Genomic DNA, 27,621 nt, shown 5'->3' with positions numbered 1-27,621 from the left:
GCGGCAAGGGGACTTCCAAGGGAAGTGGCTATAGCCATAGGTTGGGTAAGGGTGTGGATGTGTAGGGGAAGAGACATAGCCATATAGCTGCTGCGGAAGTGCGCGAAGGGACTCGGTCTGCGCTGCAGGGAGAGTGCTCCGCGTCTGCCTTTAAACGGTGGTATATTTCAGGCAGACAATTTGCTCGACCCATCACCAGTGCCATCAGCAGCGGTACACGCTGGAAAAATTGTACTATAAAATGTTATTTAATTCAAAAATCAGCCAATCATTAGTTCATTCCAAACATCCATGTAATACAGAAACTATAAAGACAAGAGCTAACATATACTTCAATAGTCGAAACAGATAACAAATAAGAAAGTCTAGAGGCCCCTGGAATTAATGAGCCTTTCAAGGGTTCTTGAAAAACCTTCCAAACATATGCAATCCATACTAATTAAGTAAAAGATATTTTATGGAACCCTGGGCAGATAATTGTTTCCAAAAGTATTGTTATGTTATAGTTTTGTAAATATTTTACCAATTAAATTCATTTCTTTAATATTTTTTACAGATTTAACTTAATGTATACTTTATTCTCATAAACGGTGAGTACTTATCATTAAAGAATTCGATGACGACAAAATATTAAAAAGAAAGCTCATTGAATCTGAGAAGTGCCAAGGGAAAGGAGCCGTAATTGACTGCTGTTCTGGTTGGTTTTTCCCAGTGCAGCCGCCTCGTTGGCCGCCACTTTCATAAAATGTTGCTGCTGTCGCTGCGATGTTGCTGCCGTGCTGTGGTTGCTGTGGTGCTGTGGCTGTTCAAGAGAGATGAAATGTTTATTTAGGACAAATTGTCTTGGCTCGGCGGTGAGTGTAGGCAGCAGGAAATTGCTCATTGCAGGGCGGCCGAGGGTTATACGTCTGCGTACCTTGTTAAAACCCTAGCCCAGCCTCAAAATGGCTTACCAATTAATATGCCTCGGTTGGGGAACAGAGTATAATCACTTTCATGGGCGTTACTCGTCAAATTGACTGCGAAATCTTCCGAGTTGTCGACATGTGCTTGCCTTGGTGGGGAGTGCCCTCCATCCCCGGATCCCCTGTAGCAGCACTCCCCCGTAGATCAACCTTGACTGCATCTTTCCGCTCGGCTTTTTACCAACTGCCTCTTTTTGGGCCTTGTTTGCTTAGCCGCGCGCCATTGACGACACGTTTGCCCATTCAACTTCCCAGCTTCCCAGCTGCCCGTGCATCGCTCAACTAATTTCGTTAATCTGCGGTTGCAGATACATCTACAGATACAAATTCAAATTCGGCGTCGGCTACCGATACATCCACTCTTGTTGATTTTCGGATGTGTTTTCATTGCTTATCAGCGGCATAATTAATGGCCGTGCTGCCATGGCATCGCAAGTATCTGTCAGATACGTTTTTAATAATCTCGCTGATGGCTACTTGTGGATGCAGATAAGTATCGCGCTCGAGTGGCTGCCATTTGTCGAAGATTTGTCAATTAATGCTGAAACTATAGTTTCATAAGTACCTACATAATTTGATGAATGATAGAATAAATGATTGTGCTTAAAAATATGTATTGCTGCACTTAATTAAAGGTGTCTAATAATATAAATATGTTAAAAGATCAATTTAAATAAGACTAAAAAAATATAAGTTTAAGTCTTAGTTTTTTTTTTTTATTTATTTCTAGTAACACATTAAAATTTACATTTGTTAAATAAGACTAAATCTGGTGAATAATTAAAATAATAAATAAACGTACAAGTTAAGATACTTACACTTATTTAAGTCAGAAGTAAGAAAAGTATCTACAAATAATTTAAATACCTTAAACCCAACTTAATGATAGCTTTTGATATACTGTCAAAGCCACGCCCATGCTGGGGGATTACCAGTCCTTGGAGGAACCACCCCCTGCACCACCCAGAAGCCCCGGAGACCAGTGTCTTACATATTTGTCAACGTCTTCGTCGTGGTAGACTCATTCTGCTCGCTCGCCTCGCTGCAGTTGTTTTCCCAATGTAAATATTTAAATATTTTCAAGACAAACATTTGCGTGTTGTCTCTGAAAATATGTTGATAAAATATTTGCTCAGCAAACTGGTTAAAAATTACAACAATTCCCCTTCGCCGTCGCCGTGTCTGCCGCTGACTTTGGCATTTGTTTTATTAATTTTCTCAACACTTTCCCTCTAGGCGTAGAAAAACAGCAAACAGGCCACAAGCTCAGACCAAAGTCTGCATGCACTTCAAAAATAAATTCATTTTAACTGCATATTAATTAAATCGTCTTACAGCAGTAAGTTTTTGGGTAATTATAAAAACATGAAGATGTTTTAAGCCATTACAAGCATCGCTTACAAAAATAATTTGGCCTAAGATAATAATTTATAGATTTTTCTAATTTGTTTGCTTTTTGCATTTTATAACTAGTCGTTTAAATATTCATTTTATTTTGTATTTATTATATTATTCAACTGCCTAATCTCTAGTTTTGGTTTTTTGTACAACATTTTCATTAAGTTTTCTATAATTTTTCTTAGTGGATTGATTTTTGATTTCTTTTTTTGGTGAATTATATCCAATTTGCATCTGGCGGTGCACAAATATGCACTGGATGTCCGTGTTTGTTGTTGCCACAATTATTGTGGCCGTTGCCCATTGTTGTTGCTGTAATTCTGTTGTTGTTATAATTGCCAGAGCCGCTTGTGCAGACAGCGCGGCACCAAGTGTTTCACATCCCAAAGGCAAAAAAAATGAAAAATACGAACCCCAAGCGAAGAGAATAGAATCAAATATGGAACAAAGAAAATAGATTTTCTGTGGTGCTCTACTTTGGCCCAATTTGCATTGTGGTCAAAATGCTGAGAACTTCATCTTCATCCCTGTCCTCCCGGGCTTATCCCATTTTTTATCCGCCATTCAAGTGAGCCGTCAAAAGGTCAAGAAGAGGGAGAAGAAAAAGACCCGACAGGCGGTCCACTCTCCTATTTTATTTCCCCGGTCGAATGAATCACGACGCAGCGGCTGGAATTTCACATAACACATACCAATTGCCACCGGCTGACATTAATTGTGGCGCAAACGATCGATTAGCAACATTTTAAAATTCATTAATGAATGGCTTCTCAAACACACGTACACCACGCACCAAGAACTATGTACATAAATAAGCAATCCCCTCATGCGCGCCCCCAGGTCTCTGAAAGTGTGGGATCGGGGGAGCAGGTTGGCCAAAAAGGCACAGTGCCTGCCATATGTCGGTGTCCTAAAAATGGTGTGGCTTAAAAAAGTTAACTGTAAATATTTCTCACTATCGAAATATACCTTTTGATTTTAAGAATTAAGTTAGAGTATTTTGTTATCCATAAAAATATGAAGTCCCCTAAAGAAAAGCTATCTGTTTAATTTTATTTGTTAAAAGCTTAAAGTAAAGATTTCAATAATAATAATAAACTACATAAGGTATTGCGATTTTAAGAAACAAGCTAAAGAAACATTAACAAATTTAGGTGAGGTCAATAAAGGTATACTTGTGTAAGTGTTGATTAACCTTTAAGCCCTCTCTCGGGAGAGGCGATGACCCTAAAAGTTCATCGATAGTTTGAAGCTCCAATGACATCACAAGTTACTTGGTCTGCACATCACTTGCTCACAAAACTCCAAGGAATATATTTTCTAAAAAAGACATGCCGCGTTTTTACGAAGTAAGAAGCATTTTTAATATAAAGCGAATTGGAATTGCTGTAGAAGATACTTTGCGATTTTCAGAAATATATGAAACATAAGATCTTTATCTCCGAGCCGATTCGTGACAAGCCTGCGACCGAGCTGCCAGGAATAGGCGACACAGCGGGGTCAAAACTGACCGCTGCGGGATTCGAAAAGGCTAGCACCATCCTGGGTCAGTTCCTCCTCTTTAAGATGGACAAGGAGTTGTTCTGCGATTGGATGTTCTTGACCTGTGAGGCGAATAGCAAGCAGTGCGAGGATTGCTGGGAATGTCTCCGCAAATGGTGCAACATCTTTCTGTAACCTCTTGTGCCCTATTTATTAATAAAATGTATGAGAACCCTTCTATATATTTTCATATATTTAGACACTAGTCTGCATACTATCTTCAAGCACTGTCTGACTTTTACTTCCTCACACACACGCAGGCACAATAATAAATCGAAGAGAAAACTGTCTGAAAAATGACGAGCTGACGATTTGTATGGTATTTTGATATCCACAGACAGCCACAACACCAAACCCTAAGCAGGCAGAGGCGTGCTCAATGGGGGTCATCTTGGGACCCCCACCTCAATCATTGTGTCCCAGAAAATCCCCCTAGAACATTACGGTCCCAGCATTCAAGTATTGGTTGCCAAGCCCTTTTCAGCACATTTTTGCACCCCTCTGGCGGCCTTAAAAAATCTTATTATGCACAAATAAATACTGGGGCCAGCCACAATTTTCCCCAAATAGATAAAAATGAAGAAAAATTCGTAGTTGCTCCGGCGTTTTTCTGAGTTTCCAATTCTTTCCTCCCCACCCAGTTGATTTATACGAGGAACGGAAATCGTAGACTTTTCGACGCGCAGCATGAGTGCAACAGAAAATTCAGATAGAGATACATCTGCTGGATGTGGCGTATCTGTGGGGCTCGGGGAGCAGTGGGCAGAGACCCCGCTGAATGAAATTGGGCAAAGCGCATGAAATATGTTTGCAAACAAATTAATAACAATCGATCTGAAACTGCCCAAGATGCCAGATCGCTCGGCCAAATGATGAACGATTAGGCTTCTGTTTTTATAATCTGGGTTACACAAACAGGCCCGTAAATATATATGCCGAATGAGTGGTGCAGAATTGGCCATGAGTGGCTAATATTTTACCGATCTCTAGGTGGTTTTGGCATTTTTGCGAGGGCCTCTCCGACCGCTGCAGCCCCACTCTCACTCCCAATCCCAATACCAATCCCATCCCACTTTGTTTACCATTGCACCGGCCTGGCCAGACATTCGAACGCCAAAAAGCTGTCGTAACCATAAATTAGCACCTCCTTGGGACTCCACCATATGGTTTCCATGTAAACTGCATTCTGCGCCCGAAAGATTTATCTGCCAATCCATTTCTAAATGAGTTGCTTTGCCCAAGTTTATCGCCGGCTCTCTCCCACTTGCGATTATTATTACGATATATTTACAATGGATGGGGCTGGCTTCCGTAAACAAGAGTCCCGAGTCCCGAATCATGCCCTTGACGATGATCGATTGGGAATCGGAGTATAAGCGATTCCAGACTTCCGTTTTCCACATTCGAAGGTCTTAAAAAACCATTTGGCATTTTACAGATATGCAATTATAGGAGCATAAAATTAAAGGGTTTAATATACTATTTTGTTTATCTCTTAACTGATTCTATGTATATATTTTAAGATAAGATATAAAATAACACTACTGATATATATATAAAAAAAATGTTAAGTTGTATCTTTAGATCGTGCTGTGGTTTTTCTCGAACGCCACTACCACCAGCTGGTTGTGGGCAAAGTTATTTGGCCAGTAGCGGGCGGCCACGCCCTCGCTTCTGGAGGAGGGAGATTTCAGCGGCAATCAGGGCCTGCCATGTGTGAGGGATTACGGATTAGATGTGGCCCGGAATGGACCCGGAGCCGGCTGCAGTCGCAGCACGAGCTGGCGCTAGGCAGTCCAGTTCGGGTGTCTGTTTTATAGCCCACGATCTCCGTTGTTCGGCGCATTTACCACCTCCGTGGGCGATAAATCTGCAGTGCGCCCGTGGCGCAATGAACTCGCCTCCTCGGCAACTCCTCCACTCCGCCACTCCAGTGGAATCCACCCACTCCTCCTCCCTTCAATTTCAGTCGCTGCGGTTTGTTTAGCTCGCCTGCGACCATAAACACCTTGGCGCCAGTGGAAAGAGCGGTGATATCACCCCCGTTTGGGTCCTTTCCATGGCGACCCTTTGACAATGCTCGAGGTCCACTTGAGATCGACTCATTAAGCCTTTCAGCTGGTCAAGTGGACCAGCTTCCTCCTCATTTCGAACCAAGTGCACCTGTTGCCCAATTAAAATGCCATTGCATTATTATAATTTTATGCGGATCAGTGGTGCCAGACAATCAAAAAAATAAATAATATTTAAATGTAATATTTTTTTATAGAATTTAGTAAATCTATATGGAAAATTACATATTTATTATAAATACTTCTCACTAGATTCATGAAAAACGGACACCTTAGGTTATAAATATTTAATGTTTTATAAGATTTTTTTCTGGGTACATATGGGTTTCTAAAATCCCGATTTATTGGAAATACTTTTTATATTTTCTAACCTGATCAGCACTGACTGCGGACCATAAAGCGATGGGGTTTTGTGACGACGCTCTGGCGGCTGTCGTGTGGAGCGGGCTTCCGTCGAAAGCTCTTGAAATTACACACGATATCGGGCGGTAATTATGCATGCATTTATGTTATTGTTAATTGTTTAAACAATACACCTCTTGCAGCCCGATTGTTTAACGTGTGTCTGCTCGGGGTGGGGGTTTTGGGTTTCGAAATGGCATCGGAATTGGAAAACACAACCCCACGATCGAGTTCGTTGAATGGTCTCTGTTCATTCATGGATTTGGAGAAGGGCGTGGGTGTGAATGATTCGATTCACGGAAAATAGTCAATAGACCTACACGGGCCGGTATAAAATATGCCCCGGCCCAATTATATAACCTCATTGCGATCACTTACGGCACATTTTCCCCCAATGTTTTCACTCAGCATAATTACACGAAATTCCGGAAAGAAAACCATTGGAAAGCTTTTGCAATTGATTTACGGCCACTTCCCTGGAAATTGTCGACAAAATGTCTGGCCGGGCAGCAGATCGAATCGGTTAACGAGGGGTGGGTGCTGTATTCCTCGGATTTTTCTCAAGGAATGCCAGCCGAAACGAGGAGTTGTTGGGAAGAAGTCGTTTCCGTGATTTACACGCCAACGAAATTAGAAAATAAACAATGGATTTTAGTATTTCTGGCCGGGACGCATGATGCGGATTTCAGGCTGAATTTGATTATTTGACTTTCGGCCTAAGACGATGTCGGCCCGGGCACTTTGATAGTGCTGAATGTGCGCGAAAAATCGGCGGAGGGGGCTCCTAATAAACTATTCGCAATTCTCGTTATTTCCCATTTTATTTATTTTCCTATGTCGCGTCAACTGGTTGGCAACTTCGGCGGCAGCATCAAATGGCCCAAAAACAAGGCACAAATAAAAAGAACATTCAAGCCCGACTGACGCATAAACATCGCTCACAGTCGCATCGATCGATCTGAATACGAATCCGAATCCGAGTGACGACGATGATGAACCCCGAGTGACATCAAAGCCAAAAAAGCCTGATAAGCCAAATAAACCACGCATCAGCATAGATAATCATCCCGGCGATGACTTTATTCACTAGGGGGAAGGATCAGAGCTGCCTGCTCAGCCTTTTTATGGCCGGTTCCAGACAATTTTAGTGCGAAAATAACACAAAATTTCGAAGAATGCAATTAACCTTAATTCTATTTTTATTTTTGCTAGGGAAAATACGAAGGAAAACTATTTCGATATTGGTCTTCATATTTGCGCAAATGTCTTCTGCATTCAAATGTTGATGAAACTACTAATACATTTTATTTAGGTTCAGTCTTAATTAATTATACTATTATTGGAAAATGTTTAGCCTGGAAATAAATAACTTGCAAGTTTTATAATGGAGCTAAAACATATGTCATTTAAATCCAAAAGATTTCATGTTTAAAATTAAAAGCAATTTAGAAGATGATCCCTGAATTTAGTTCCCATTTAGTGGATCCCATTTTATGGTTCGCTGAGCGGCTTTTCCTGGCGTCACCATCGTGACCCATCGATCCACCCATCAGACATCGCAGATCAAAGCATTTCAGGCCCAACAGTCAATCAAAGTTTCCCCCTGGGAAACCGTGGAGCAACCTAGACGGCCTATAAATTCTGCACTCCTCGCCGAACATTTTCCCCCTTCGATTTTCCTACTTTTCCCTAGATGGATAATTTACTCAAATGTCGACGCCTGGCGCTGATTTTCGCGATTTTTGTGTTGGGCCTCGCGTTTTTGCATAAATCGATCATAAATTTAATTTGAAAATTGCTGCCTTAGGCCGACGCTGGCCAACTCCAAAGCCATTTCTGCGTATTTATAACTCAATAAAACTTCAAAAGTGTTCGAAAACATACGCTCTCAAAGTTTGTTTAATGCCATAAAAATGCAGTTGCCTTTATTGTTGCTTTTGTCGTTCTTATTGTGTATTAGCAGACATCGGCCGGGCACTAAAACCCGGCCATGGCTTTATGGCCTTTACAGAGCCAAAGGGCCGCAAAGGGAAGCGGAAGTTTACTCCATGGGTCCGTGGCGTAAAAGGAGCTGCCACCAAAGAAAGTTCAATTGATTCGGCGGAGGGAAAACAATCAATCTGAAGTTGATCGTGAAATATGAAGTTCAATTTCCCCGAAACCATAAAGTCCTAAACTTTTCATTGGTTTTTGGGATAAGAGTTTTATTTGAATCATTAGTTTCTTTAGTAATTATTCCTTAAAATGTACTATTTTTTATATATCATAAAATAAAATTAAATCTTTCTCCTACTTTAAATGTTCTAATTTTCTCCCTAATTTATTTACCTTTTCCCTCCTTTAAGTTACATTTATTTTGGTCATATTTTTCCCATTGTGATTTCAGCTTTTTCAAATTTGTGTTCGTTAATTTGTGAGAATTTTTTCCCACACCCAATTACAAATGTCATCCCGGCGACCTGGGCGCAAGTGAGTGTGGTTATTAAACCAGCGATATGAATTTACTTTAGAGCCATTGTCTATTATGGCCTGGTTAATTGCAACGACAGCTGCCAAAACAACGCCAAACCGTGCAAGAACAACAACATCATCATCGAGGAAAAAGCGTGTTGTTGTCACCGCCGTTGAGCGGCGACCGCTGAATTTATTGTTATAACGGGGCAATGATAACAGGTCATCAACACAACTGGCCAGGTAAATAAATATCAAGGGGTGGGGGTGATGGGGTGCTTTTGGGGCAGGGGGTTGGGCTTGCCATGAAAAGCGCGAAAAATAAGCAGCGTTAATTACAAAGGATCTCCCGGGGGCCAAGTCATAGTCAGAGAATAGATACAATGCATCCGGTGGACAGCGAAATCCTTGTGCACAACACATTTGGCAGCTGGCCGGGCTAATACTTGCATTTAATTAGGCTTGCAATAATATTTATGTAAATCGGGCTGGTTGCGCGATGAGCCACAGAGACAGCTGTCAATATTTGTGAGCGGTACGTACGGCGTACATATCGAAACCCCCTTGATTGCTGGGCAGTTGGCGTTGTTGTCCTGCCAGTTTCCCTGTGTGTGGGCGCGTCCTTATCGCTAAGCAAACACTGCAACATTTTGTCGCCATCGCATTTGTTTTTCTTGTCCTCCGCCTGCGAACCAGAGGATTCCCGGATTCGGGATTGTAAATTCTGGACCACCCGCGCAATCAGCGGCGGCCGAGCTGCACTCCAAGCAAACACATATCCCATACCATCCCGCCATGTCCTCTATTTTCCCGAACCACTCTTGTTGTTTTCGCATTTAATTTTGTTGCTTTTGACACCGAATGGGGTCCGGATGGCTTCGCATTTTCGTTGTCAACCAGGCAGCCGACAATTTGGTGCCGAAACTGCTGAATTTGCATACCAAACTCGCTCTGATACTGGCCAGCTAAATATTTTTTTTTGGCAGACTACAGAATGTAAAGATAAACTTAATATCAGTAGTTTATATTCAAGTAGCTTTTAATCAACTCAACTTAACCACTTTAAAACCAAATACCAATTTTTCTGCAAAGTTAAATAAATGTTAAAATCTAAAAATGTATATTCTGAAATTATTTTCTAATGATTAATGATCTTATTTTATATGATTTTCATTAATAGTGAATCAAAATTAATAATAAACTTAACCACTTCAAAATTAATTTTTAATTCTACCAAGTTAAAACGAGTTACAAATATTAAAAAGAAAATTCTGATATAATTTTTTAATGACTATTTATCTTATTTTATATGATTTTCATTAATAGTTAAATTAAATTCTAGTTCTACAAAGTCAAAAAATGTTAAAAATATAAAAAAGAAAATTCGGGTATAACTTTTTAATGATTTCTAGTCTTTTTTATATATAAAGAATTCCTCTTGGAGAATAACATCAAAAATAGTTTAAAACCTATAAACAATTGAAGTATTTCTACAAGTATTCATTATTTTCAACGTTATACCTAGTAAGGAAACTACCATCTTCTACCTTTTCTTTACCTTATTCATTAAATTTGATTACAAATCTTTAAAGTTGTGGTAACAACCCCTTTTTATGCTCCACGGTGCAGACCATTTTTCTTATTTTAGACTTAGCAAATGTCTTGAAAGCCAACATAAATCTGTGCTCAGTGTAGCCCCATTTGAAGCTCACTTTCAGGCCTACAGTCTTTGGCACACTTTTGGCTGGCTCTCGAGCGCCATTCACATGCCACCCAGCCAGGTAACTTATTGTTGTGGCTTCGGCCAGAAAGCCTAGCAATCGACTGGCTTTCAAGCCGTGTCCGCCATTGAAAACGACAGCTGAGGGCCCCCATTCCCGCCGCCCATGGCTCCGTGGGTCAAGCTGCGAAACACCTGAGCGCAGTTTAGCCCACAAATCGAGGGCTACGAATGTTCCCCGAGTGCGATCTCAATGCCGCGGTGGCGCCAAGCGGAGCTTGCTCAAGTGACAATGGCGTCGTACAACCTTTATTAAAGCCGAAACTCAAGACGAGACCATGACAAGCTTCCCATCATCACCATCGTTGTGATCGTAAGTCATCGCCCAAATCAGCAGCGTTTTGGCCATCAATCAGTGGCGCTCCATCTATCGATCTTCGGGCCTGTTCGATCAATCGATCTCTGGTTGGGTAACTGGTTTTTGGCTAATAAGCTGAAAATATTTCGCTTTGCACGCATCGTTAATGTTGCCCAGGTTGCTCTTTACTTTCTACCAATTTGCTGCGATTGTTTGGCAATTAGGAGCAGGCTTAAGGAAAAACTGAGGACACAGTTTTCTTAACTAAAGATTGTTAATTTGCTGGCCATTATTATTGGGAGACAGCTTTAGTGAAAGCTATCAGTTTCTTTTATAAACACCACTTAAAGAAAGAAACAATAAAAAATCTGTTCTCTTTCTAATAATGAAATCGAATATATTTGTATTTCTGTGTGAGCCTTTAAGTACTAAAATTTAGTTTAAAGTATCCTTCATTTAAAACGAAGAAGTTGGTAACATTTTGCGTCTTTAGGTCATATGTTCTGAAAATAAATATTTTGGGTATTTGAAAATGTACCACATTCTGGATTACTAAATTAGGACAGTTCATTTTTGAGTATGTGAATGGGGTACAAAATATGATTGGTTATAGATTACTCTTTAATTGTAGTTTTAGTTTGTGATTGTGATAAAAGAAATATATTTCATATTACCAATTTCACTTTTAAACTGGTCTTGAGAGAATCTTTTCTTAATCTTTTTTTGACTGGTAAAGATTAGCAGAATAAACACTTTAAGGTAAATAATTGAGTTCTGGTAAGTGTAGGGGGTGAAATAATTACTAGTTACTTGAAAAGATCGAATTCATAAATACTTCCCATGAATTGTCGAAGAGGATCCCTCAATCAGACACTCCTACTCCTCTGGCAAATCCACCAGAATCGCGGCCACTTGATCGGCTGAATATCATATCATATCCAATGTGATACTGCTACCGAGAAAGCCATCTTCCGGTAGCCATTAGCCGGCTGACTCACCCATTGAGACCTCGAAACGGACACGGCTTGAATAATTGTTTATCTGGGAATTCTGCGTGTGTGTGCTATCCAGTTTCGGGGCAAAAAGTCTGTTTTGCCAGCGCCCAATGGCCAGATGGAATGGCCATTTCCATTCGCAAAATCGTAAAAAGCCTCCGAGGTGCATAGAAAGTAAAACACACGATTTGTTGAGATATTTTAACATATTTTCAATACACTTTTGTTCGGCTCATATTGGTTGTACGCTAGTTGTGATAATTATGTTATAGCTACGATTTAGTTGTATAATTTATTATTGCTTACGTGGGCTAGGCTACTGTACTAGGCGATAGTTTAGTTATTGACAAAATGCGCTAAGTTATGTTTATAATGCGTGTGGGTGTGTGTAGCAAAACCTCATCTCATCACAAATTGCATAGCAGACAATTGGGACTAAGCCTAAACTCGATAACAATTACGGGCTACAGTTACAAATTACAGATAATACAATAATGCGGTGGCTTAACAACTAGACCCCCCTTTCTTCGTATACAGTATACAGTGCAATCAAAAACAAGATGGAAAACAATACAAGATCTGAGATACAAGAGTCCGGGTCTCGCAGGATCCTGGAGCTGTGGCTCGTTCTTGGCTATAGGTGGTATATTTACAGGAATATACAAGAGAGCCCAGCTGTTGGAGTCCGGTGCTCTTAGACCCCGTACTTGATGCCGTACTCCTGGTAGTGACCCACGTGTGGCCGGTAGTGGCCCAGCTGGCCCAGGTTCCCGCTGAGGGCCGCATGATGGTGGTGATGGTGGTGGTGGCTACTGATCACCGCCGCCGCCGCTGCCGCCGAGGCCGCTGCCACGGATGCGGAGGCGGGTGGACTGGCGGACTGCAGGCTGCCGGTGGGACTGCCCGTGTCCAGTTGGCAGGATTGGTTCTGCTCGAAGATCATGTCGCGGAAACCCAGGGCCGAGGTGGGACTGCTGGTGAGCACACTGGAGGATCCTCCTCCTCCTCCAGTTGCTCCTCCACCATTGCCCACTCCGTTGTGGCTGAGTACGCTGCTGCTGTTGTTGTTGTTATTGTTGCCCGGATGGGTGGGTGTTCCCTGCTGGCCATTGTGGGGAATGGGCTCGGATGGCGGGGTCTCCGGGGTGTACCAACCCCCGTGCGCAGGTCCATGGGGCGTTGAGATCGTGGTGGGCGAGTGACCCGAGGACTGAACCCCAGCTCCCTGGCCGCCGGGCGTCAGGGGATGGGCCACATGCGCCACATGGCGCTGCAGTTGCTGGGCATGATGTGCGGCCGCCGCATGGTGGACGTGGTGCATCTGACTGCTGGCCACCGAGGCCAGGTTATCCTCGTTCAGATGGTACGGATAGGCGCTGTGATGGATCCGCGGGTTGTACACATTCATCAGCGAGTCCACGGTGAAGCCGGGATGCTCCACCCCGCCGCCGGCCAGATGGTTCATCTGGGCCAGGCTGTCGTGGCAGGAGTTCAGCATGGCGGCGTGGGACACATCCTTGCCGCTCAGACAGCCCAGGTCCATCAGCGGCTCCTTCTTGAAGTGGGCCGCATGGGCGGCCATGTGCTTGGCCTCCAGAATGCCGTTGGTCATCAGCTTGAGGGGCTTCATCTCGGCCAGCTTCTCGTTCATCATGGCCTGCCGCTTGATGGCCTCCTCCTTCTCCCGCATCACATCCTTCTTCTTGAAGCGACGTCGCCGCCGCAAGAAGGAGCCGTTGTCGAACATGTTGTAGGAATCGGGATCCAACGTCCAGTACGAGCCCTTGCCCGGCTTCTTGTCGTCGCGGGCCACCTTGACGAAGCACTCGTTCAGGCTGAGATTGTGCCGGATGGAGTTCTGCCAGCCCTGCTTGTTGTCCCGGTAGTAGGGAAACCGCTCCATGATGTACTGATAGATGCCGTTCAGGGTGACCTTCTTGTCGGCCGCGTTCTGGATGGCCATGGCTATGAGGGCGATGTAGGAGTACGGGGGCTTCACGATCTCCTTGTTCTGGTGCGGGGCGCCCAGGCCGTAGGCACTGGCCGAGTACGGGTAGCGGGAGTACTGGTCGTATGCGTAATGGGCCGCCGCTGCCGCCGAGGCGCTGCTGGCCGCCGCCACCGCCGATGCCGATCCGTAACCGGCGGCGGTCTGGGCGTAGTGCCGCGTAAAGGAGTTCTGGTCGCTGAATAACGTATGCATGGCGGTGCCGCTTCCGATTCCGGCGGATTTTCGAGCTACGCTACTTTCTTTGTTTTATTTCTCTTTCTCGTTTTTTAATCACTTCACCACTGGCTGCTTCTTATTATTTCTAGCGATAATATTTGCTTAAACAAGTCGGGCACATAAGTACGGCGCTGCAGATATATATCTAGACATATATATCTGGTTAATGGGGGAAATGGGAGCGCAGAGCGAGCGCAGAACAGAACAGAACCGTTCGGTATAGTAACACGTCTGATACTGAATCTGTGTAACTGAAATAACACACAGCTCGCATCGAGCAGAAGCGTTTGCGTCGGCAGAAAAGTATCTGAAGGCGAGCGGCGGCCAGTATCTGTGTGCGTCCGCACAATGTATCCGCTTCGGTGTGTCTGTAGCCAACCAACGATGGCTGCCACTCGCAGTCAGTAAGTGAATACAGATACAGATACTCGGAAAGTATCTGAGAGGTAGCGCGCGGGAGAAAGAGGGAGAGAGAGAGAGAGAGCGGACGCCATTCATGGTTTTTTTTCCCAGGGGAAAATAGTTAGTTAGCTCTGCGGTGTGTGTCCTTTCGAGCCCCCTCCCTCTTCCAACCCCTTGTTTTTGTTGTTCAAACTAATGCTTAAAATACCGCCTAGGCCTCTCTCTCGCTCCCTCTCACTCTCGCCTGCAGGTTACCATAGGAGTAAGAGCGAGAGGGCCACACATAGATGAGACACCTGGGAAAGCCAACCGAACAAGTGGGTGGCGGTGGCGGTGGTGGTGGGGGTGAAAGCAGGGCTGACACCCCCCAAACAACCCACTTAACTCCCCCTGCCGACTTTCGCATAAATTAGTGGGCAAGTTTTTTCGATTCCAGCTTAAAGTTCAGCTTGTGGGGGGCAGAGACCAAAAAGTTGTCTGCTAATTTGCAGTTTGATGGGTTTTGCGCCAAGACGCCCAAGTTTGGGGCCACGTTTGAAGGTTGTTTTCATTAAGGACCGGGCGTTAAGTATTTTAAGAGGTGCCCTCTTCGGGCGCTTAAACTGGGGAACCTTTTTTGGGATAGGAAGAGAGAGAAACTAGCAACTGCTCTTTAAATTTTAGGAGCTTATATAAATCTTAGGACGCTGTCATTTTATCATACCTAATATTGAGTCTTATAAATTTCGGAGATTTTATGGATAAACTAAAAATTGTATCTTTATAATCTAAATGTTTAAATACTTTCAATGAAAATACATATCTTCTTAGATTGATAGGTTTAATAAACTTTTAAGAACTGAATATGATTTAAATGTAAAACGATTTAGACTTCCTCCATAATATTATTGGTCTTGAATTTAATAGAATTTTCTTTGGTTCCCTAAACTTAGAAAATACACAGTTATTGTTGTATTATAGCCAATATTGAGACTAATAAAATGTATTTTTAAATACATATGACAGCTTGGAATTGCAAGTTTAATATAAATATTTAATTTAAAATTTGTATCAATAAAAACATAGCGGCTGCTTATTGACTTGACACCCATTCACACTTCTTTCCCAAACATTCGATGGGCTTGCTAACCCATATACAAGACAAATAAAGATACGGCCGCACATACTACATAAAAAAGTCCTTCCCCTGGTCCTTCCCCTGTTGTTCTTGCACTGCCGTTTTTTCGCCGACTTTATTTCTTTTTTCTGCTTATTGAAACAATATTTTTTATTGACTTTGTCAGCTTTAAAGTAAATTTTATATGTTTATTTGGGCAAGGGCAAGTGTGCGTGTGTAGGGGCCGTGCGTGAGCGGCAGAATGAGTTGGTCTGCGTGTTTGGCTGGTTATTAGACACAGGGAAAACAAACAAATGTATGTTTTATATTTGGATAATTTAAAAGTGTGCTCACTATTTTTTATTATTATTTTCCCTTGGCTTGGCGGTCTGCAAAAACCGAGCGCTTTGCATGAGAGCGCCGACCCATCCCGTTCGCACTTTAAAACCCCACTCGTCTGGGTAATTGATACAAGAATAATATTTGGCTCTATTAACGCAATCGCATTATTTTGACAAATATTTGTATTGTTTTAACATAATTTTTCGCATGCGATCTGTCGGATGATGAATCATCGACATGTGTGTGTCCAGTCGCTCCATGTCCTCCAGCAGGATGCGAAAAGGAGAGTCCTGTATTTGAAATTCGAATGAGGCGACTCCGGTTCCATGTGCTCCATTTTGCGCATTTTATTTGGCTTCCTTCTGGCCCCTCTCCATTTTCTTTTCATTTCTTTTGTGGAGTTTCAGGATTGCTGCTGCTGATTTAACAAATTTTCGTCTTCGACATCGGCGCCGAGATTGCGACTGCATGGGCTACTCCGGTGGGTGTGAGCGGTTTTTTGTGAGTAACTGTCTGGGTACGATTGTGCATTTCTGCACAGTTCATGTTGTTTTTACGTAGTTGCCATTGCCTGTCTGTCCGATTCCCCCATCCCACGCAGCTGTCCCTATCCGTAGTGCCCTACTACTCGACCACTCCAGCGGATCCGGCCATTCGCATTCGTATCTGTATCTATATCTGCAGCCATCCCACTGCATTTGACCTATCCAAATATTGTTTTAGTTTCCCAAAACTGCAACTTAACATTTTCTCCACAAATGCAGTGAAAGTCGAAGCTGCTTGGATCGGGCGCGGAATCAGGAAGGTTTACCATGTTCCGGTAGTGATACAGTTTTGATGGAAAATGATCACCGATGTGTGCAACCATTACCTTCTATTTAAAATATATCTTGACTCCAATTTCCCGGGATTATTACCCTTATTTTATTACCTTTGATTTTCTCCTATTCGTTTGACATTTTAAAAACCAATATACATTTGGGCTATTTTCTTTCTGCTTGTAATTCATATTTAATTCAGAAATATTTTTTTTCAACATTTTAATAATAAACAATTATTGAAACATTAAAAACCTTATAAAGTCATGATAAAGTTTACTACAAAATTAATTTAAGTCCTCTTCAAGCCAAAAACAACCCTTTATAATTGGTTATTTGGTTGTTATAAAAATTGCCCATTAAAATATCATCACTTTAATCAGAGTTCCTTGAACTTTAGGCCTTGATGGAGGCGCCTCTTGTGGACACATTGCCGCCGCACAGAACTTGTCAATTTGGCAACCGTATTCGCCATATTCAAATGACATCCCCCGCAATAATTTTGGGAGGTGGCAAACCCAGTTGGGGATAGCTGTCTCGCCCATTCGCCACGCTCAATTTGATGCAGTCAACGGAACGTTGACATCGCCTCGTTGATGACGGAGGGGCTTCGAGAAGTGAGGAGCTCATCCAGCACATGTAGGAAAAATGATGAGTTCGAACATGTGGCCGCTCTTTGGCATGGCCCATTATTAAATTTTAGCAATGCCCTTTTTGGGCAGAATACTTTTTTCTCTCGGCCGAGTAATCCAAGAATAATATTGATTTTAAAGTGCAGGGGAGTGCACCTAATCAGACACTTGAGCGAAGGACTTAAGCAGACAAAAAAAATACGATTCTTTCTGGGTTTTTGGAAAAGGGAAACGAAAGGAAATGCTGATAAAGCGGTTTCAATCTTTGAAATATGCGCACTCGCACCCACACCGCGCCAGAGCCACTCACACAGATACGCTCGGAGCACACAGATACACGCACACAAACGCACGCCTGAATGCTCTCTCATGAATATGCAACATTTTCTCTGCCAATATGAAAGGGGGCACCCACACACACACTCGCAGAAACGACTGCGCAGCACTGAGAAGGGGGCGTGGCCGAGCCCCAGAGAGAGATGCAGCGATGGCGGTGGCCACTAGCCTCTCTCCCTCGCACACTGCAGTTTCCCATACCCTCAAAAGACGTAGATACTTTCCCCCACCCCCTCGTATTTTCTCTTTTTTGGGCTCTCAACAGAGAGTTCTTCGGGGTGGTTCCGGAGTTATGGCTCGCATAGGGGAGTCTATATTGGCCACTCATTAAAATTTATGATTTGTACACGATTGCGGGCTTATTATGCATACATTCAGCAACTTTTTCCGATTTCGCTGCTCTTTTTGCCCAGACAATTTAGCAGATTAGCTGCAGACAAACAAACGCACGCGTTCCCCGTAAGGGGTTGGGAAATATCCGCCATTAGCTTAATCATAAGCGTAATCATGGCGAAAATCTTCCGGTCATAAGCAGCGGAAATTCAGCAGACGGCGCTAAGTCCGGAATACGCAATCTGGTATCTGGTATCTGGAATCTGCAGTCTAGTATCTAAAATCGCTATTGCTACCTGGCCAACACCGGATGCCAGGGGCTAATCATCGACGCTTAGGCGTTGATCGGCCCAAAAGAGGGGAAACTTTTTAGGCATGTTTAGACTTTAATGCGCGCCGCGGGAATTCTTAATGAAATCTCGAGTTTTCGCCCGGTTTTCCCCCAGATGCTTAAGATTTACAGACCTCGCAGGGAAGACTACCTGACCGCTGCCGCTCAATGTGTCCGGTTTTCCCCCTCGTTCCCGTAATGATGATTATGATGATGATGATGATTCCACGCGTGTCCTGCGGTTCTTGTGGCTTATTTGTGGTTTCCATTTTTACGGCTCACAAGCCGCAACCCGCTGCGAAGTGGGTGTTTCTGGCTACCAAATGCTGCTGGGCTCTGGATGGGACTGGGCTGGTCCGCGATGAGTTGGGAGCGTGGCCGAGGTGTGGATCTTTTGCCTAAGTAATGGGATGCTCGCTGGGCTTCCAGGAAGTGGCTTGCTGGGAATGCTAATGAGGGTGGTGGAGGCTTAGTGTTAATAGTGGATTGCTTTCATATTTGCCTCTTAATATATTGATAATATTTGTCAACGACATCTGTGTAACAGCGAATAAACATAAGTAAAGGTTTTTACCACTTTTATAAACATTCAAATAAAGATTTTATTATTTTCTTCAAATAATTATGTTTTGGTTGAATCCATTATGTTTTTCGACATTTCTGGGAATATTGGCGTGAAGAACTTCTAAGTAGTTTATAGATTTTTAAAAATATGCACAGCAATTAGGTAAGTTTTAAATTCTCTAAGATCCAATAAAAATCTTTTATTTTTAGGCTTTATATTTTAGGTAATTTTTTATATTTAATATAAGCTTGAATAAGCTATAAGCTTAGCTGATAAGAAACAGTCACAGCTTGCAAATCTTCAGATGTGCCAACCTCATAAAATGCTTAAAATCTTTCATATAAATACTATACCGTAATTAATCATGACATTGAGTTTCAACAAAATGAACTTCAATTTTTTATATTATTTATATTTTCTAATTTAAATACCATACTAAAAATGTTATATTGAGCGTAAAAGTTATCATTTTCCCATATAAAAAAGTAAACTTGCTGAGATTTTGTAAACTTGGCAGGCTCAACCAGTTAACAGAAATTTATGCTCGAAGGACTCAATACACCCATCATTGCGGACCTCATGCTGGATCGCAGCCCACATTCGTGTTCTACCTGATTTGGCCAAAGCCCTTTGCCACTTAGCATGCAGCACTTCCTCCGCAGGCCGCCGTTGAATTCATTCATAAAACACCTAGCCTCCATCGTCTTTCCCATTCAAAGTTGTAACTGCCTGGCGTATCTGTTGCTCGGGCTGCTGGTCTAATGTTTATTTAATAAATATTCCATGCCATGTTATTGCAACAAGACTTTTGTTTATTTGTAAGAGAAATACGCGACATACTCGAGACGTTTGTGGGATTCTAAGGGGGGAAAGGCGGTTTGATTTTAGAGTGGAATCGGTAGATTCGCAGTGGGAAAACGCTGTGAATGGCCCCTGTTTATGGGGAAACCTATATTTTTGTTCGCTTCGCTCCGGTGTCCGGACAATTTGGTATGGCTCGTCTATGAAAACATTCGGGCAGCTGGAAATCCTTGCGAAAAACGTTTTTAATTTTCGCATAAATTTAAAGTAAATACGAGTGCAACAAACGGTTTTTAAAAAATTGTTTGTTTTAACGCAAAGAAAAATGTTTCGGCTCTCTGTGAGTGAGAAACGCTCTGTGTGTGTGCGTGGATGCGAAAATAAAAATGTTCAAATCATTTTATTTATTTATTTATTTATGCAGGCTGTGCATCTTCGATTTGGTTTTTCGTTCGTCCTGCAGGCTGTGCTCAATCGCATACAGATAGATGTATCCTTTTTGGCCGGGACTGCACTGGCAATCGGGCTCCTACCAATCGTGTGTTTACTTGACGCGCAAATCCTCTTACGACGGCTCGGCCTCAGAGTCCTGCGTCCAGTGTTCAGGGTCCTTCGTCCTTTTTGTGTGGTTTTTGGGTTCGTTTGCAGTTCGATTCGAGGCGGAACGAAACGGACAATTGCATGTTTTGATTGCCGCCTGCAATTGTCCCGTTCGCTCCGGCCCGGCCTCCTCGTCCCGGCGATCCTTGCGGTCCTGCACGCCGGTTTTCTGGATTGCCGGTTCGCCGGTCGCTGGCTGGCTGCTGTGCACTTGTGACAATATTTTCATAATTTTTGCATCTTTTTTTCGCTCATCGCCAACGGTAGGTGCGTGTGTAAACATTAACTTTTCAAGAAGATTTAATCCCGATTATCCTTTGACTGTGAAATTTTTCACTCAAAACTTCTCTGCGTTTCCAGCCTTGTGTTTGTCTTTGGCTTTTCGGCTGAGTCTCAGCCGCAATCCGCAATCTGCAATCCCATTTTCCCATTTTTCCCCTTGCCAGTCGCCCGGACAGCCAGCTTTGTCTCTGCATATCCCTCGGGATGGTCCTGCGTCTCGTCCTGCGAGATAATGATCAGCGGCGACGACTTCTTGATGCGATTGCCGCTGCCTTTTCGCCTCGCAGGACAATGGCCAACGGCCACCTCGGCCTGCCCAGCGACTTGGGCCCAGGTCCATTTGACTCTGGGCTGGATTTTAATTTGCTCATAAAGGTGAGACAATTAACAGAATAATTGGATTGTTCATCTGCAGGACAATGCGGTCGGTGCGGCTTGTGCCCGAAATCTGAGGCGCTTTGGTCATCCGATAAGCTGATTAGTTCGTCAATGGTGCTGCACTCTTATCCATGGCTGTGGCCCAATTAACTTGTCGTTATCTGATGCTTACCTGGGATTTTTTTGAACATTCTATAAGATTATTAAACAGAAATCCAAATTAATAGGTATTAGGATAAAAATATTAAAAATGAATTCAAACTTCCATTACTCCATACTCTATCAGATACAAGCAAAATTGAGGTATAGACTCCTGAATGTAATAAAATCTTTTAGTTGTACCAATTTTGTTTATGTTTTTAAGAAATATTTCAGCTACGTGCGTTATTTTTTAGGTTGGCTTGGGACTTTTTATGTTATTTAACAAACACTTTTATTTAAAGGTTTATAATACCATACTGACATGAAGGGAGTTATTCGTCCTCGGATTGGGCTTCAATATCAACGTGATTTACTCTAAGCAGTTTACTATCCCCATGAAAATAAAATAATTGAGCTATAACTTCATTATCAACAAAATAAAATATACTAAAGGTTATTAATTAATATAAAATCCCAGCCAAGTAAAAATTCTGAAACGAATTTTTCATAGCATACTTTTTGAACACTCTGCAAGGGAAATTTTCAGTCCTCAGTGAAAGTCCTTGCTAACAGTCTCCAACAAGAAAGCCGATACACACTCCCGACAGAACGAAATCACTGTCCACATATGGACAAGGAAAAACCTTGTGTGGAACGTGTATTTTTTTGGAACGCGAGTCAAAAAATGGTTTATGTTTGTAATGAAAGGTGGCGCCCTACAACGGCCGACGGCGTGCCTGCACCAGATGGCGCCACAGAATTACAAAAAGTTTACATGAAAGTAAAGAAATGATGCCAAAATGTGACACTGCTCATCCAATGCTGCCCATAAATGTCACATGTAAGGCAAAAAATTAATTAATTGATTAACTACTATGACTATTTTGCATTTACTTCTCAACTTAAACCATGTATTATGAGCATCCAATCCAATATGTACTATATGTACTCTTGATCAACATGAAAATCAAACTCGATCCATGTCCGTATAAATATATAATTCTTTAACCCAATCCTATAAACCATATATATTCCTGATCAGGAGTGTAGAATGCTTGTATATAAGCACTGATAGTAGCATTTGGAAATCAATTACACAAAAAGGCCAGTAATTTTAAAAATGTATTATTTATTTTGTGTTAATTTCGCTGCGATGCATGTCTTGTTTATAAATAGTTTGTTTTCATTGCTACGCGTACAATACATTATTTATTTATAGTTTCCCATCTAAGCACTATGCAACTACTTTAGGCCTAATTACTATTGATTATCGTATCCTTTGAGGTAATAATGATGAATGCTGGGCCAGCGGGAGGGGCTAATTGGAGTACTTGAGGCTCTCGTAATAGCCCCCGCCGCCATTCAGAGCGACCGAGGTGGGGGGCGGAGTGATGGGCGGCAGGTAAACCGGTTTGCGATCGATGGGCGAATGGTCGATCACATGGTTGCCTCCGGACTGCGATGGCGGCGGTGTCATGGACGCGTGATTTTGGTGCATGGATGATCCGTGGCTGGGGTGGTGATGCTGGTGGTGGTGGTGGTGGTGGTGCGCCTGAGCTTGGGCCTGGGCCTGGGCCTGCTGGATGCTGGATAGTCCGGGCAACTGCTCCAGGGACATCGAGCGCATACCTGATGAAAAGTACACAGAGGGGGAAGCGATTAAACTTGCAGTTCTCTTTTTATGGACAAGCGCTAAAAGTCACACTGCGCCGCTGCGTCGGCGGCAAACTATAAAAAAAGAAAGGGAGTCGATCGAGGCGGCATAGATTACCATATGTTGTTGGCCCTCCGCTCTCCCCCGCCCCGGGCTGCGTAACTCGAGATGCGAACCGTCAGCAATTAAATTACCCTGATTGACGCGAACACCCAGGAACATTCCGAACCCCCTTCACAGAGCTGCCCTGCGCCCTTCAAGTGGCTGCACTGGGAAAAATGATAGGAACTATATGCCTTTCAGTCTAAGTTTTAGTGCTTAAATTTCACTTTTTATAATGGCAAAATAACGTTATAACGTTTACAAAGGGCATCTTTGAAATATATTTTTTTGGTTAGATAGTAAAAAGTACTACTTTACTCAAAGAACACGGATGCTTTTATAAATAATATTTGTATTCGGAGTACTCAATGTTATTCACCTATTTTTGTTTAATCAACTACTTAACAAGTTATCTACTCCCAATCGCTCAAATAAAAGAAGTGTTTCTTTCTTAAATTAAAAAGTAAATTACATTATCTCAGGCTAAATACTTTATGAATGAAAGATACAATAAGTATAGGCCAGTTAAATACTCAAACCAATCAACATCTCTGACTGATATTCTTTGAAAACTAGTTCCTTTAATCTAGATCAAATTTCAATGTACTCCAGTCCTCGACCGACTGTTTCTCGCAGTGTAGCTGGACCCTCATCGCCCCCTGGGGCTGCTCACTTACCGTTTTCCATGCTGCCGGCACTTGTTGCATAGGAATAGCCAGCGGCCACGATACTCGCGGTTGGCGCATAATCGCTTTGAAGCGCCGCCGCCGATCCCAGGGGCGAACTGGAGGTCGGAGCCGAGGGGGCCAAAGATCCCAGGGCGGAGTGGGCCAGCGGGGGCGTGGAGGAGGATCCATTCAGATTTGCCCCAGACGCCAGGCAGGAGTACTGGGGCAGCGGACCCACGCCCATGCCCACCGAGGAGGCGCCGCTGTGGGCGGCGTGGGCGTTCCAGGGATCCCCGAATCCTTGACCACCAGCCGGAGAGACACCATTAGCTCCTGCTGAACCGTACTCGTAGCTGGCGAAGGCGGGCGATGCGTAACAATTGGCATTGTCCTGGTGGAAGAAGAAAATTTTATTATTAAAGGGAAAGTAAAATTTGTAAGAGATCGAAAACACTTAAGGAACAAACAATTTTAATAATTGATTATTCTTTATGCTTAATAATTTATTTAGAGTATGTTTAAAGAAATATTTCGGCCTTACCATTCCCGCATCGGCATAACTGCCAATATAGTATCCATTTGCATGATTGGGATAGCCTGGGATGCCCTTGACCTTGATCTTGGAGCGGTAGCCCCTTGGACGACGCCGCAGGCTGCCCTCATCCTCGAACAGATGCGCGGAGTTCTCGTCGATGGTCCAGTAGTTCCCCTTTCCCGGCTTGCCCACGCCCATGCCTTTGGGCAGTTTCTTGAAGCACTCGTTCAGGCTGAGATTGTGGCGCACCGAGTTTTTCCAGCCCACATAAGGTCCTCGGAAGAATTCGTAGCTGCAGAAGGAAAATATATAAAAATTATGATTCGACTCTATTTAATTTTAAAAACCATTTTAATGGATATAGCACATGATTACCAAATAACTTTTACAGGATCTATTTGACAGCATGTTTTAAATTTATGAACATCCAGTTCGAATTTAGTATAAAATCTGAATTTTAATATTGAAAATGATATATATCCCTTTGAAGAATTTGAGGGACCATTAGGGCCTAAAATGATGTTGTTCTTTCTCTTTGTGCTTAAAGACAAGCGACATAAGGAGAAAATTGATAATCGAGGAGTTATTTATTTTACTTCGCTGGCGAAACCCAATTAAAACTTTTTTGGGACCATGGGAGCTCGGCGTAAAAAAACAAACGATGTCAGCTGAAAAGCCTCTCACGCATGTGGAGGAGCCCCCTTTCGCCGGCTCTGCCCTTTTAAAGCTCAAGTGGATCTCCGTCTCGTCGCCGAAATCGAAATCCAAACAAGCGACGCGAAATACGAGCTATCTGAAGGATGCGCATGTGGCAAGTCGAGTTGGCCAAATAAAATCGGACGCAAGTAAATAAACCCAAGCGACACATTTTTGTTGTGGCCCTACACGGGTCGGTATATGGGTATTAATATCCGTATCTGCCGGAGTGTCGATATCGCCAATTGGCTCCGTCTGAGATGCGGCCACCATAGTTTAAATTGGGTTTGTAGAAGGGGAGAATGGTTGGGAATTTAAGGTTTTGTTGATGATGTTTTATGACTGTGATTAAAAATGGTCTCAACTGAAAATGTAGGCTACTCTTCCGAAAAATAACAAAACTCTGAGGTCTACCAATGAGAAGTGGACTACAAAATGAATAACATAACCTTTCAGACAACTTTTTTAGTTGTTAAAAGTATATAAATAATTTAATTGTTAAATATATATGTATAAATATATTTTTTTAAATATATTAATTTATGTCTTTTTTAGATGTCATTTGGTACACATGTTTCTGAACCCTATAAAGCTAATTACTATACAAAATATCCCTGACAATAATTATTTTAAGAACGCTTATCTACCTTGTTTCAGGATCTTATTGGGAAGTGGTATGAAGAACCCTTGCCACACTGATCCTCCCATCCTCTATTTTTTAATTACCTCTTCTGCAGATAAGCATAGATCTCGGCGAGAGTCAGCTTTCCCGTGGGCGACTCCTTGATCGCATGGCCGATCATATTGATATAGCTGAGGGCGGGTTTCTCGGGCCGCCTGGTGCCGGACTTCTTGGTGGTGTCCGGAGTGCTGGGCGCATCCTGGTTGCTGGACCCACCGCCACCACCCGATCCCTTGCTTCCCTGGGCACTCTGACTGGGCGGCGAGGAGTCGGAGCCGTTCAAGGACTTGGCAGGCGAGGAGCTCGAGCCGGAGTAGTTCAAGGCATGCATGCCATGGGCATTGCTGATCACCTGCGAGGGTGAGGTGGAGATCTGCGGCAGGTAAGCGCCGCCTGGTGAGTGCTGGAGCTGCTGGGCAGGCTGTTGCACCTGCTGCGGAGCCTGCTGCTGCTCCACCCCGTGACTGGTCAGCAGCGGGTAGTCTGCCGCACTGAGGATGGTGTTGTTCGAGCAGTACTTGATGGTGGACGCGTACTGGTGGTTCATCGGCTGCAGCTGCACCTGCAGTGGCTGTTCCTTCGAGGTGGAGCTCACGTACTGCAGGTCCTGCCGCAGATCCGTGGGCGTCTTAGAGTTCGACTGCGGGGAGGCGGATCCCGCGGAGTGGGTCGACATCAGGACGCCATAGGGTGGTATGGGGCTCGAGGAGGCCGGCGGCGTGCCCATGCTGTGCAGGGCACTCAGACTGTAGTACTGGGCTGCCGAAACGGGCGTGCCCGTGGGCGTGACCTCCATATAGCTGATATTCGGCTTCTCGTCCACCATCTCCGTGGGTGATTCTCCGCCACCCATGGTCTGGTAATTGCCGCCGGGCAGCAGATTCCCCGAGCGGTATAAATGCCCGTTATGGGTGTGACTGTGCGGATGGGAGTGGGTGTGGGTGTGGGTCAGTGGCGTATGGTGGCTAAAATGCGGGTGTGCGCGCGGATCGTGGTAGTAGCCCAGCTGATCCATCATCGAGACCGAACGATCCGACACCTCCTCACTCTTGATCATTTTCACTTCAGTTGTTTGACAACACGACGTTCGAAAATATTTGCCAAATATTTGTTTTCCAAAATTCTATTTTTCAACAATCTCTTCTTTTTACACGCGCAATTCTCCGGCGGAATTCTATTTTTCTAACCGCTGGAAGACCGCTCCGCTTGGCTATTCTCACTCGACTGATGGCCCATCGGTCCTGGAGCGCAGGCGATACCACGATCCCATCCGATGCGATCCACTTGAGTTGCCATCGGTCGGAAATCTTTTTTTAGTACGCCCACGCCTTACGCAAATCGCTCGATATTCTCTCTTCCACGGCTTTCCAGCAGTGTATATGTTCGAGTAGCTCTCTTTTCTGACGCCGCCAATTGGCTCGTCGTCCAGGGTTTTTCGCTCCGAGAAAATGCCAAAGATACATATTGTTCTCTCCCATTGTAGGTCCCTGACTTGGGGACTGCGGTTATTGGAGTACGTGTAGACAGGGAACTTCGGTATGCCAGGTATCTCGGAAAACTTAAATGGGAATCGAGAGAAAGTCGATTCTCTGGGGGTTACTATTACCTCGGCTTAGTAATATCAGTATCAAAGGAAATACCATCTAGTATTTTACAAGACTCCAATAAATCAAATCTTAAGTAGCAAAAATAAAACAAAAACACCTCTTGACGTGGTAAAAATCTTGTAACAATCCACCTTCAACAAACAAAAGTTTTGAAAACAAGTTTTTTTATTTAGTAGAATGTAGAAGCATTTGTCGTCACAAAAGTGGGTAACAGAATCTTTGTACTTTCCACGTTAAGAGTTGGTATATAGTAGTTGCCTTCTTGGTGGCTGCTAACTTTAACGCTTTGAAATGGTATTTAAAAATAAAGGTAAAACGTTACATTTAAGGTTATAGACAGTGTTTAATTCTAAATCTTCAGAACTAAGAAGATATCCTATGAACAACAATTTTTTCTAATATAGTTGGGTCTTTCTTCATCTGATGCTAGCCTTTTAATCAAAATTCGCGATTATTAACAAGATATTTGGAATAAATAACCTAACCCAGT

General features: G+C 43.2%; 3 protein-coding genes across 3 annotated transcripts; 1 reads left to right on the top strand and 2 right to left on the bottom strand.

Annotated features, from left to right (window-relative positions):
• The first annotated feature begins 3,677 nt into the window (after positions 1-3,677).
• Positions 3,678-4,085, top strand: LOC108028233 (barrier-to-autointegration factor-like). Its single transcript, XM_017099897.3, has 2 exons — positions 3,678-3,712; positions 3,777-4,085. Exons 1-2 carry the CDS (start codon positions 3,695-3,697, stop codon positions 4,038-4,040), a joined length of 282 nt encoding a protein of 93 aa, XP_016955386.1. The 5' UTR covers positions 3,678-3,694; the 3' UTR covers positions 4,041-4,085.
• A 7,912-nt stretch (positions 4,086-11,997) lies between these two features.
• On the bottom strand, positions 11,998-14,347 carry LOC108028050 (fork head domain-containing protein crocodile). Its single transcript, XM_017099689.3, has one exon. The coding sequence runs from the start codon at positions 14,104-14,106 to the stop codon at positions 12,598-12,600; it is 1,509 nt and encodes a 502-aa protein (XP_016955178.1). The 5' UTR covers positions 14,107-14,347; the 3' UTR covers positions 11,998-12,597.
• Positions 14,348-22,343: 7,996 nt separating this feature from the next.
• On the bottom strand, positions 22,344-26,730 carry LOC108028035 (forkhead box protein biniou). Its single transcript, XM_017099672.3, has 4 exons — positions 25,569-26,730; positions 24,153-24,438; positions 23,621-24,002; positions 22,344-22,816 (listed from the first exon to the last, which is right to left on the bottom strand). Exons 1-4 carry the CDS (start codon positions 26,579-26,581, stop codon positions 22,506-22,508), a joined length of 1,992 nt encoding a protein of 663 aa, XP_016955161.1. The 5' UTR covers positions 26,582-26,730; the 3' UTR covers positions 22,344-22,505.
• Positions 26,731-27,621: the final 891 nt, after the last annotated feature.

Source organism: Drosophila biarmipes, chromosome 3L (assembly GCF_025231255.1).
Source record: "Drosophila biarmipes strain raj3 chromosome 3L, RU_DBia_V1.1, whole genome shotgun sequence".
NCBI lineage: Eukaryota > Metazoa > Arthropoda > Insecta > Diptera > Drosophilidae > Drosophila > Drosophila biarmipes.
The sequence above is the reverse complement of the archived record's forward strand: the minus strand, read 5'-3'. Positions and strand labels throughout refer to the sequence as shown.

Bases quoted from the DNA above. Each gene is read 5' to 3' on its own strand.
- LOC108028050 (XM_017099689.3), bottom strand. From the start codon at position 14,106: ATGCATACGTTATTCAGCGACCAGAACTCCTTTACGCGGCACTACGCC.
- LOC108028035 (XM_017099672.3), bottom strand. From the start codon at position 26,581: ATGATCAAGAGTGAGGAGGTGTCGGATCGTTCGGTCTCGATGATGGAT. The intron at 24,439-25,568 runs GTAATTAAAAAA...TTCCTTCTGCAG, and splicing joins TATGCTTATCTGCAGAAGAG to CTACGAATTCTTCCGAGGAC. The intron at 22,817-23,620 runs GTAAGTGAGCAG...ACTTTTCATCAG, and splicing joins TGCCGGCAGCATGGAAAACG to GTATGCGCTCGATGTCCCTG.